Source organism: Melanerpes formicivorus, unplaced genomic scaffold (assembly GCF_026170545.1).
Source record: "Melanerpes formicivorus ecotype bairdi unplaced genomic scaffold, bMelFor1.0.p_v2 SCAF_1, whole genome shotgun sequence".
NCBI lineage: Eukaryota > Metazoa > Chordata > Aves > Piciformes > Picidae > Melanerpes > Melanerpes formicivorus.
The window spans coordinates 51,577,516-51,590,316 of record NW_027142353.1 but is presented as its reverse complement, the minus strand read 5'-3'; the positions used below and the strand labels follow the sequence as shown (position 1 = coordinate 51,590,316).

Genomic DNA, 12,801 nt, shown 5'->3' with positions numbered 1-12,801 from the left:
TGAATGCCCATTTGAGTAGTCACTTAGTGGAGAGAAGAAAGCTCTTTGGCAACAATTAAAAATTCTTTGCAATCTGTTGTCCACATACATACAAAAAACCCCAACCCAGAACACCAAAACCACAACTCCAGAAACTGTAAAGCAGAGGGGGATGGATTGCAAATGGGAAATTCCAGGGTTGAAAGAAAGGAGAGCACACCTCTGTCCCTCTGTGCTGTGTTCATAACTGCATGAAGCTGGCAGAGCATAGCATGCCTCTGGAGCTACAATAACCAGTTCAGTGTATGGAATGTAATCTTCCTGTTTTCACCCTAATAAACATTCTTTTGTTCATGTTGCCAATGTACATACACTGAATACAATGCTAGGGAAATATAAGCAAGTGAAAACTTACAGTGGACTTCAGGTTAATTTGTTAACAATTTATCTGCAGAGCCCTTTGTGACACTCCTGGTGTGGATCCCAAGCTAATAACAGAGGCCTGGGTTTACAATCACTATAGGTGGATTGTATGGAAACTGGCAGCCATGGAAGTGTCTTTTCCACATGAATTTGCTAACAGATGTTTGACACCAGAAACAGTGCTGTTGCAGTTGAAATACAGGTATGTATACACAGCAATGTATTTGGAGTGGTAGTTTGTGATACTAGGTGCTTTCTAGTTCATGGTCTTACAAAATCAGCACCTCTACCTTGCATTTACTGTTAATCAAAATGCTCAGATGGTTAGATTTACACATACTAGTGTTAAAAATAGAATGTGTTATGTGCAAAAAATGTAGATAACATTTGCTTTGCTACAGTGGTACTTGGTCGTGGGTATTGATGAAGCAGTAGTTTGCTACAGGTTTTAAGGAAACCCCATGTGATGGATTTTGTTTGCTTTAAGAAAGCATTATGAATTCTTTTTTTAACAGGTATGATTTGGAAGTTGATAAAAGTAAACGATCAGCAATCAAAAAAATAACAGAAAGAGATGATGCAGCAGGTAAAACGCTCGTGCTCTGCATCTCCAAGATCATATCGCTGAACGCCGCGGTATCTCCTGGCAGCAGCAATACAAAGGTGGGAAGTCAAAAAGCACCGGCAATAATTGAAGTTACTGATGGCTGGTATGGGATTAGAGCTCTTCTAGATCCACCTCTCAAAGCTTTCTTACATAGAAGGCGGCTGACTGTGGGGCAGAAGATCATAGTGCATGGAGCAGAACTTGTTGGCCCTCAAAATGGATGTGCACCACTGGAAGCCCCAGATTCCCTCATGTTAAAGGTAAACCAAAATATTAGTTCAGCTTGCCTGGATGTGACCACGAGATGTGATAGATGCTGTTTAGTTGAGCTGTGTTTTTGTAAACAGACAAAGTTTTGTTAGGGCTTTATAAACAAAGTTTTGGCCAAGTTTAATAACTAGATTTATGCCATGAGGCAGCTGACACTATTCAACAGAGTTGGAAGAGAAGTTTAGAGAATAGAATTCTGTCGAGTTTGGGTGCATGTCTTGACAGTTCCAGCTCCTTAATTTGGTTAAGCACCAAGTTACAAAAAAGTATTTATCCATTGCAGACAATACAGAAATTGGAAGAAGAATGGAGGGAAGAATTCAAGTCATAAGAGAGTAGGGTAGAGGAGGAGGTCTTGACTAGTCTGAGAATGGTTAAAGTGCTGGCTGAGGTTTCAGCATACAAATCATGCTCCCCTGGTATAAAACAGCTTGTGTCTTAGAAGCTCATTTCCAGAGAATTTCACCTTACCAAACTTTGAGTTCCTGTTTAAAATACATTCTTCAATGTGAAAAGAAACCTTGAAATTAAAATGTAGCATGTTCAGAATACAGAACTAACCAGGTTGGAAAAGACCTTTGAGATCAAGTCCAGCCTGTCACCCAAAAATGAGACAGATAGTGAGGTCAGTGTGAAAAGAGTCTTTCCTCTACACACAACCAGTTGGGTGTCTTTCTGATCTATCAGTGACAGTTTATCATTAAACTTTTCATTCAGATTTCAGCGAACAGCACTCGATGTGCACGGTGGGATGCAAAGCTAGGATTTCATCGGGATCCCAGACCTTTTCCTTTGCCTTTGTCATCGCTCTACAGCGAGGGTGGTGCAGTGGGGTGCATTGATGTAGTGATTCAAAGGACTTACCCTATTCAGGTATGATATAAGTATTTTATTAATCTAAGGTTCTGAGAGCTCTGAATTATATTAGTTTACTGCTATGTCATTCCTCAAATCAGACATAATATAGGGAGATAAACAAATTTAAGGAAGGGTATTGTTATGTGTAAAACATGCACTGCAAGAAGCACTCCTGATCATGTATTTACTGTTTCTGGACTGGAGTATCTTGCTCTAAAAATGAGTTCCCACTCAATATCTTATGGCTTGCTTTGATTTCAACTTCAGAAAGCCAGAAACAATTGAATTTCAGTTCTGTACTGTACAGAGCCCAGCACCTGTTTTAAAGGAGAAAAAGATACTTGGTTTCAACTCCAAGTAGAAGTGAAACTCTTTTTTTACTACTGTTAACACACATATCCCTGCAAAGAAGTTAAATATTTGCCACCATTAGCAAGATTACTTTTTCTTACTGTCTGTAATGTGAAGACTTGATATTTAACAATATTTCTGAAAATACAGCACGATAGTGGTGCAAAACAGAACAAAGGTTTTAAATAGGGTCAGACTTTGCTGTAACTACTGATAACAATACTTCACAAAGAAACAATATGCTGTTAGTAAGCAAACCTCTTTAATGTTAACAGTTTAGCCAGGATACAACTTTCAGATTTTAACTTCTCTTAGAGCATGTTACACTTGGCATGTACACACAGGGGGCTTTTGGCATTGTTGTGTAACTGTTGAATTGATGTATAAATGAATTCTACAAAGGTAATAGCAATATTTGGTTTGGATCATTACAATGTATTTAGATCATTACTTCAGTGGAGGAAACTGCAGCACTACTGCCTGATAGAGCTAACAAATATTTAGGTCCTAGAAAGGTGTCTCTAATCTGTAACCACATCACAGTACATGGCTTCCAGGCTGGGCAGAAAAGTGGTGTTATGTATCTCACTCTCACTATATTAAGAGACCGAGGTGCTTAAACATACCAAAACAATAGGAAGACTTGAGCTGTCCTCCTCCTGCCACAAGGAGTGCAGGAACCACAATAACCCTAATTAAATGTGTCAGTCTGTGAATAGAGCAAGAAAACGTGGCATGCAGACCCTATTTCAACGATTCACTGCCTCGTAAGGATTAGTTCCTCAACCCTTATTCATCCTGCTCTTGCTATGCTCTCTTGCTACTGCTTTATGCAGCTTACCTGGTCCTGTTGCTTAGCTAATTTGAATTTACTAAACCAAGAGTAAGTAACTAGCTAATAGTAAACAGAAACAAACAAACAAAAAACCCAACACAAACCAACGAGGTCTGATGAGATCAAATATGTGCTAGAGCCAGAACATGGGACTGTGCAGCTCTAAGAGTAAGGGACCACTTTCAAGGCAGTGACTTCTGTTTGGCTCACCAATCTCTTCCAATCAGGCAAGCCAGTTCTGGCAGAGCTGTGGATAAGGCTGTAGCACTATAGAACAGTTTCAGGCAGGATCTTCTTAAGAGTATGTGCAGAACATCATCATAGTTCGTTTTACAGCATCTAGGCTAGCATGTTAAAACAGATAGTACAGTTGGTGTGGAAAGAAAAATTGGGTAGAATGCAGTTCTGGTATATTTTTTTAAGCATGGAATTTGATGTTTTCTATCTTATTGTATCTGCTACCTTCTGAATTACTTCTTTGATGCCTATTGTTATAAGCTCTGGTTTCTTCAGCAGTTTTGACTGCAATCATGCACTTTTGACTGCTGCTCTGTTCTGTCCATTTATCTTTAACATGAAGTCTAAGTGCTTGTGGGGCTCTATCTATTATACTAAAAGAACTTACAATCTACTGTCTGTTCGTGTGTTTTAAAGTGTTTTTGCTTAACAGTGAGTATTAGAAGGAAGCTAGATGAGGTTAAAAATTAAAAGAATTCTGGGCTTTGTTTGAATCTTTTTCTTTCAGTGGGTGGAAAAGACATCAGCTGGTTCATACGTGTTTCGTAACTGCCGAGCTGAAGAAAGGGAAGCTGCTAAGCACGCAGAGGATCAACAAAAGAAACTGGAAGCTCTGTTTGCAAAAATCCAAGCAGAATATGAAAAGCAGGAAGGTAAAGCTCTCAGTGTTTCAGAATGTGTAATAAGAACACAAAAACTTTTTTGACATTTACAGAAGAGTTTAAAGAAGCAGGCAAAATCTTTGCTGCTGATGGAGAAGCAGAGTTAGGATGTTGAGTGGTTTGTTTGTGATAGGTTTGTGTTGTTACTGCTCTTTATTTACTATGTGTCAGGAACCTGAGTACAAAACTCACTTGCTTGGCTTAGCAGCTCTCTAGGAAACTTCCTGAGCATGTTGGTAGCCAGAGTACTAAAAAAATTACCATTGAGACAATGCTCAGGGAAGTGCTGCAGAATTGTAGAATTGTTAATTCCATTCTCTTCAAAGACCCAACACTGTAATATTTCACCCAGAGGTGGATGCTGCTTCGCATGTATCTCAGTAGACCCAAACACCAAGACTGAGCACTGAGCATCTTTCCTCACGAATGTTGTGGGACTGTGGAGATACTGAGGTCAGCAAAGCGACCAAATGGGGCATGGAGAAGGTTCAGTTACTGAATGCCTTTTTCTCTTTAACAAGCAATATTGGGCCCTGGAGACCAGGGCAAAGTCAGGAGCAAGAAGGACCTATCCTTGGTGGAAGAAAATAAAGTTAGAGAAAACTTAGGCAAACTGGACATAGATTAATCCATACTCAGTGATGTGATGAACCCACAAGTGCCAAAAGAGCTGGGTGATGCCTTTGTGAGGCTGCTTTTGATCCTCTTTGAACCATCATGGTGATGAGAAAGGTGCCTGAAAACTGGAGGAAAACAAATGTGTCTCTTGTCTTCAAAAAGAGAGGAAGGAGGACTCAGAGAACTAACTACAGGCCAGCCTTACTTTGATTCTAGAGAAGGTGATGGAGCAACTAACCTTGGAAACCATTTCTAGGCATGTGAAAGACAAGAACATGATCGGGAATGGTCAGTGGGGATTCACCAAGAGGAAGTCATGTGTGACTAATCTGACAACCTTCTGTGATGAAATTACTGGCTTGGGTAGATGAGACAGGAGCAGTGCATAATGTCTGCTTTGAATTCAGTAAGGCTTTTGACCCTGTCTTCCATAAGATCCTCATGGAAAAGCCAATGAAGCATGGGTTAGCTGAGCAGCCAGATGGATTGAGAATTGGCTGAAGAATTGGGCACAGAGAGTTGTGATCAGTGCACAAAGGCTGTTTGGAGTCTTGTAAATAGAGCTGCACTGGGTCCAGTCCTGTCTTGGCATCTTAATTAATGATCTGGATGATAGGGCAGAGAACTCTCAGCAGATTTGTTGATGATACAAAATTAGGATGAGTGACTCAAACACTAGAGGTTCATGCTGACATCCTGATGGACATCGCCAGGCTGGAGAAATGGGGTGCCAAGAACATCGTGAAGTTCAACAAAGGGAAGCACAGATCTTGCACCTGGGGAGGCACAACCCTATGCACCAGTATCATAGCATCATAGTATCAGTCAGGGTTGGAAGGGACCACAAGGATCATCTAGTTCCAACCCCCCTGCCATGGCCAGGGACACCCCACACTAGATCAGGCTGGACAGAGCCTCATCCAGCCTGGTCTTAAACACCTCCAGGGACAGGGCCTCGACCACCTCCCTGGACAACCCATTCCAGGGCTTCACCACGCTCATGGTGAAGAGCTTCCTCCTCACATCCAGCCTGAATCTCCCCACCTCCAGCTTCGTAATACGCTTGGGGCCACCAAACTGAAAAGCAGCTTTGCAGTAAAGACCTTGGGGGTCCTAGTGGCCAAGGTGAGGACTGTTGTAGAAGGTCTAAGGAGGAGAATTCTTTTATGGCAGTTCATCAAGTCTCCCACCTTTTCCTAAGTGCAGACACTGACAGTGGCTTCCCTCAAGCCTGTTTAAAGTTCTGACCTGCATTGTATTTAAATGAATGATGTATTTTTCTGCTTGTATTTCGCACACACACGTACATCAGTTGTTATATTGTAGTGTTTTGTGTTTTTTATTCTGGCAAGGCCTAAGTACTACCATGCTTCTTAACATAATTATTTCTGCTTCCACTTTTAAAGTGAAACTCAACATGGTGGCTTGTTTTCAACAGAGAGAGCTAGCAGAAGGACACTGAGACCACGCATAGTCACAAGACAGCAAATCCATAATTTGCAAGATGGTGCAGAACTTTATGAGGCAATTCAGAATGCATCTGATCCTGGTTATATGGAGGTAACTCTAGATCCTGCTGGGCTCGCTTTTAAATGCTTGTGGAATAATTGACAATTTACTACCTCTTGCTAAAATCAGCCACTAAATTACTCTTCATTTTGCATAGAACCACGGAACCACAGAATGTTCTGGGTTGGAAAGGGCCCCCAAAAGTCCAACACCCCTCTGCAGTCGGCAGGGACATCCTCAACTAGATCAGGTTGCCCTGAGTTCTGTCGAGCCTCACCTTGAGTATCTCCATGGATAGGGCCCCAACCACTTCCCTGGGCAATCCGCTGCAGTGTTCCAGCACCCTTATGGTGCAGAGCTTGTTCTTTAACCCCCCTGGCTGCAGCTAAGCCTTTTGAGATTTTTCTACAGCATGCTTACTGATAAATAAATTAAGATTAATAATTTTGAGAATACTTCAATGAAGGCTTGTTGGAATAGATTAACAATATCTTGGGTTACAAACCAGAATTATTTCATTATACAAAAATCCAGCCTATAGCACAATTAAAAGGTAATTTTACTTGTTCTTTTGTGTATGAAAAGTAAATGCATCTCATAAATCTTGAGTTTCACACACTTACTCTTGCATGCTGTTCACTGAAATATGTGAATGCTTATATTGGCATTGTTGTCTCCATTCCCTGTCCCAGTTCAACCACAATTTTTAAGTGTATATGCCTTTATTAATAAAGATGCACATGATTAGTCCCTGCCAGTTGTTAAAAATTAAATGAATACCTCACCTTGTGCAAGTCAGGGTCCTTGGCTGTTATAAATCCATACAGTCTGTGGCTTTCTGTGTTAAAATGTTTTGTGTGTCTGTGGTGATACTTGTAAAGGCATCTCTGTCTTGAAGGCTTGGCCAGAAAGGCAACACTTCTGATGCAGTCTAGTGTAAATCACTGTGTCAGCTAAGCAGCAGCCTCCTGAGAGATGCAACTCTTCTTCTTACAGAACTGTTTTGTAGTATTTCCTCTTACTTATGAAAGAGGTAAACATGCCATGAATATTAAATACTCATCTTCATTATGCATTCCTAAGCGGGCTTCTCACTAATCACAGAAGAACAGTGTCTGATGTAGTACTTAGACAACTGGGTACCAGACTGGTGACTCCTGTTGTATTAACATACTTCATTTCAAGTCTATTGTTTGTATCAGTTGAATGATAAATTGCTGGTAACAGATGAACACTTAAGAAAGGGGCTATCTAAAAATCTTAGCAGTGTTTTTTAATGAATAAAGCAGATACTGACTGCGTTTTTCCCTTGGTCACAGGGGTATCTCAGTCAAGAACAACTGAAAGCTCTGAATGCTTACAGGCAGTTGATGAATGACAAAAAGCAAGCCCAGATACAGGAAGAATTCAAGAAGGCTTTAGAGTCAGCAGAACAGGAAGAAAATGGTTGTTCCAAAAGGGATGTGTCTACTGTATGGAAATTATGTGTGGTGGACTATAAAAAGCAAGAAAAACGTAAGGGTGAGTACTTGAACAACTATAAATAACTTTTAGCTAAACCTGGTACCTGGCCAGCAATATCCTAGCTTGCACATTAATATTGCCAGTTTTATTTGGGGTTTGGTTTAGGGCTTTTGGGTAGAAGAGAGTATTGCAGATTTATTTGGTTTAAAAGCCTCCCAGTGAGTATTGCACAGCTCATGTATCTTGATCTGCTGTCGTTAGGAGTGACACTGAGTATCTGGCGCCCACTGCAAGAGGTTTGTGCATTGCTAAAGGAAGGCAGTCGGTACAGAATCTACCAGCTGGCCACATCACAGTCCAAAGGAAGGTTGGACCCAGCTAACATACAATTAACAGCAACCAAGAAAACTCAGTATCTACAGCTGCCAGTAAGTGCTTTCTGTTCATGAAGCTGTGTCATTAAAATACCTCACAGTCTATGTAAGTGTGTTGTAAGTACTTAAAAGTGTTGTTTTCTCAGGTATCGCAGGAGATGCTGGCACAGATCTTCTTCCCAAGAAAGGCTCTAAAACTCACCAGTTTGTCAGATCCTTCTTTTCAGCCACTGTGTGCTGAAGTTGATTTGGTTGGAGTTGTAGTTTCTGTTAGCAGAACAGGTACGTTGTGGGCCATACTCATGTCCTCCTGTTGAATAAGCACTGCACTATTTTTATTTCAAAAGCTAAAATGACCTTGGTGTTGTACCTGCATCTCAGCCTGGGAAAACCTGCTAATATGGCTGTCACCATGATAGGCTGGCAGATAATTTGTTTTCCTGAAGAAAATCTATCTTCACTTGTTAGTTCAGGGAGAGTTTAGTAAGGGAGAATGTAAGCTCAAGAGACACTTTTCTTGATTTACATTTTTTATCCACCAATGGTGGATGTCAGTTCTCACATCTGTGTTCAGCGTCTGCAGAAGCACCGCTGTACATGTACATGAGCTTCCTGTTTTGTGTATAGGGTCACAAGCCCTATGAGGAGAGAGTGAGGGAGCTGGGGTTGCTTAGCCTGGAGAAGAGGAGACTCAGGGGTGACCTTATTGCTCTCTACAACTACCTGAAGGGAAGTTGTAAACAGGTGGATGTTAGTCTCTTCTCCCAGGCAGCCAGTACCAGAACAAGAGGACACAGTCTCAGGCTGTGCCAGGGGAGGTTTAGGTTGGATGTTAGGAAGAAGTTCTATACAGAGAGAGTGATTGCCCATTGGAGTGGGCTGCCTGGGGAGGTGGTGGAGTCACCATCATTGGAGGTGCTCAGGAGGAGACTTGATGGGGTGCTTGGTGCCATGGCTTAGTTGTTTAGGTGGGTTGGATTGGTTGGACACGATGATCTTGAAGGTCTCTTCCAACCTGGTTTATTCTATGTATTCTATGGAAGGGGTGGAATGCAGGCACTGGAGCTCATGGCTGGGGGCAGGTGGACAATCTTCAGAATGAATAGGCAAAGCACCAGAGGTATATTGTTTGTTAAGCACTGGAGCACAGACTTGGAGTTGTTTTCTGTAATCAGTAGGGAGATAGCGTAGAATACAAATGAAGCATTAAACTGCTGTCACCATGCAGATAGGTTGCCACATTATCAATTCTCTTTCAAGATGTGTGACTCTCTTTATAGATACAAATTGCAGTAATCAACCTCTGCTTAAAAGATTTAAGGTTTAATTCAGAGGTTTTTTTCTTGCTTTTAGGTTTCACTACTATGGTGTACTTGTCTGATGAAAGCTTTAATTTAGTGGCAGTAAAGATCTGGACAGATCTCAGGCACTTGGCTATTGAAGATATAGTTGTGCGCTCTTCATTGCTTTCTGCAAGCAACCTTCAGTGGCAGTCTGAATTCAGATCAGGAATTCCTGTGCTGTTGGCTGGAGATCTTTCTGTATTCTCAGCAAGTCCAAAGGAAAACTATCTTCAAGAGAAGATGAATGAACTGAGAAGTACAATAGAGGTAAATCTGTAGACTCATTTGAGTTACTGCCATGTGACATTCTTCTAAGTTGTTGGTTTGATATAAAATTAACTTCGGGTGGGATTATTTGGAGGAAAAAAGTCCTAACTACTTTGTGAGCACACAGTACTTAAAATGATTTGAAAAACAACTGTAACCTGTTCTTTACAGGATGTGGCCTCCTTTTGCTCTGATGCAGAAAGTAAACTGATGAATTTGCTACAAAGAAATCTCTCTCTTACACCCAACTTAACTAAAAGGTGTGGCTTGGAAAGTCCCTCACCTTCCTGCAACTCAGGTCTTTATCCAGAGGATAAAATTTTGGTAAGCTTCTGGTAATTAATACTGGTAGTACATACAGTAAGGATATAAGCAAGTTTAATATTGGTAAGTGTGGTCTCCCTTGTCAGTCCACTCAACACATTGTCCTCAGGGCAATAGAAGCTGATTAGAAGCTTTCTTTTGTGTGTGAGTTTCTCAGGAGGAACTGTGAGACTGTTCCTCCTTTGATCAGTGCAGGAAAACCCCTTGTGGCCTGTGTTTTCACAGCATACTTTAAATACTCTGAATTTTATGTGGGTAGAATGAATCATCTTTTCCCTGGAGATTACTTATTGTAGAATTATAGAATTGTAGAATTGTTTGGATGGTGAAAGACCTCTAAGATTATTGATCCCAAACATCAACCTAAGACCACCATAGCCATGAAACCATTATTGCTTCTTTGGTCCCACTATGAAGATGATCTGAATGGGTGTCACTGAAAGGAAAAATGTTAGCCTGTAAACTTTTGTGCAGTTCCTGCTCTTGTTTAGAGATTTTTACTTTACTCTGGGTCTTCTTTCCTTAGATACTGTTCACTGTTTCGAGGATTTTAAAGGGGAGAGAGATCACCTTAACATTTTGTAGCAGTTTAGACAAAAATTGAGTTCAGTAGTACTTGAGTTTCTCACAAATGCTTCTGGTGGCAAGTTATTCCTGCAATCAGAACAAAAATTTCTTATGCCAGTAAGCTGCAAGGAACTTCAAGTATTCCAATTCCTGAGGACTAAATTTAAGCTCCTAAGGCATCCCTTTCCATTTCAGAGAGTGCTAATATTTGAAGGTTTAGTTTGTATCCTTTTATTAAATATATTAACAGGTTGAAACAAAGGAAACATTAAAGATATTCTCAAGCATGTGTTTGAATGATTTGCTGGGCAGCATCTACCTTGAGTGCATTATCTTGAAGTTTTTTGGTCTACATTCTATCCACCTTTTTTTCCTTGCTTTTCCTATTTAACAGCCTGTTGAGGGTATACCCAGTGCTCCTCTTCACGAGTGCTTTGGTTTCTTACCATCTGGCACATTTAGCCTAGAGCTCAGAAACAGAATGTAAATTTGCTGTCTTAATGTGCATGAGAGCAGTGGTCTATCCATCATCAGTCCTTGAAAGAATGTCAGTCACCATCAGAAAATATAAAACTAAAGTGAAGTTGGACATGAATTATGACATAGCCTCTTTCTAGCAGGGTTCCCCCCCTCCCCAGCCCTGGTTTGTGGAAGTAGTTAAGGAAGCTAATGGAACAGGACATTCTATGACAGCTAAAACTTGTCTCTGTTTAATTAGATCTCTTCTAAAATGGAAATGAAGCATCCAAGCCCTTTGTCAACTAGCACACCGAACGTGAAACTCGTCGCACCAGGGTCAGCAAAGACACCTTCATCTGCCACAAGTAACAAAGACCATCCCCAGAACAGCAAAAAGAGAAAAGCTATGGACTTCCTCAGCTGCATACCTGCCCCTCCACCACTGACACCACTGCGGGCAAGCATTTCTCCATCGCTCAGAAAAGCATTTCAGCCCCCGCGAAGTTTGGGTGTGCAGCACAGCAAAGCATTGAAAGAAACAAATCAGAGTATTGGTCCTGTCACCCCCTGCAGAAAGCTGAGAGAAACTGTCCATCTGGGTGAGAATGACCTGATTGCTGACGAGGAACTCGCAATGCTTAATACACAAGCACTCACGAATAAGGAAGACTGATTATGTAAATGAGACCAGCAACACAATAGCTACTAATTTATCTGATAAACATTCACCCCAAAATAGTTCCTGCTCTACTGGGGAAGCGAATAACTCATCAAAAACCAGTTCCGAAGTGGCTGAGGCTCTTCAGGAGGACACAAAAGAACCTGAGGACTTGTTACCAACCCCCAGGCTGCTACACAGACAAACCCCCCCAGGCATGCTACTAACTGCACATGTACAATATTGTAGATATTTAAAATTCAAATTATTTTTTCACTTTGTACATTGATTCCTGATGGTATTTAATAAAGTTCTGTTACAAAAACAGAGACTGTGAAATGACATTGCAAGGGACGATGCAAATTGACTTGGAGTCAAGTAATGAGACATTTCTCAGGCAAGCAGGTATGGTACAACAGACAGGTGTAGCTGAAGGTCTGATGACGTTTGGTAAGCCATTGCTTTGATTCTGGGTCTTTCAGGTTTTGTTACCAGCTGCAGTATGAGAGTAGTTACATAGCTGTCAGAAGTGGAAGGGGGCAAAATAAACAGTTCTCCAAGATACTGCTACCAAACATAATTCTGTAATTCTGACACAGTTCTTGTACTTTGTGTACTTTTCCCCTCACCCTTCCCCTACTGCACTAGAATTTTTTGATTCATAGCCAAATGCCATACAAACATATTAATGACAGGTTCTGGGTCACTGTTTGAGCTACTCCTGCTTAGAGAAGCACTTGAGGCCACAGAATTGTGAAAGTCAATCAGATCTTGCTTTGATTTCACCATTTCTGCTGGGAATGAGTTAGTACTTGAACTCTTTACTTTGTTCTCATTAATTTCAACAGGTGAAGCTTCTCAGAATTGGAGTTTCTCCACTGGAGAGAGAAAAGCCTTGATAGAGCAGCTGCCAACCAGGCTAACCCTTGTACTGCTGCTTCCCACCACACATGGGTTAAAGGAGAGAGATGTTTCAGAACCGAGACCACCAGGTCA

General features: G+C 41.1%; 1 protein-coding gene across 1 annotated transcript in view; it reads left to right on the top strand.

The window, feature by feature from the left end:
- Positions 1-12,130, top strand: part of BRCA2 (BRCA2 DNA repair associated) — a 40,974-nt gene extending 28,844 nt beyond the window's left edge. Inside the window, 12 exon segments of the mRNA XM_068143087.1 lie at positions 434-604; positions 918-1,269; positions 1,997-2,152; positions 4,069-4,213; positions 6,279-6,400; positions 7,669-7,870; positions 8,075-8,241; positions 8,334-8,469; positions 9,541-9,797; positions 9,969-10,121; positions 11,407-11,807; positions 11,809-12,130. Coding sequence (XP_067999188.1) covers positions 434-604; positions 918-1,269; positions 1,997-2,152; positions 4,069-4,213; positions 6,279-6,400; positions 7,669-7,870; positions 8,075-8,241; positions 8,334-8,469; positions 9,541-9,797; positions 9,969-10,121; positions 11,407-11,807; positions 11,809-12,094 — 2,548 coding nt within the window. The 3' untranslated portion in view covers positions 12,095-12,130.
- Positions 12,131-12,801: the final 671 nt, after the last annotated feature.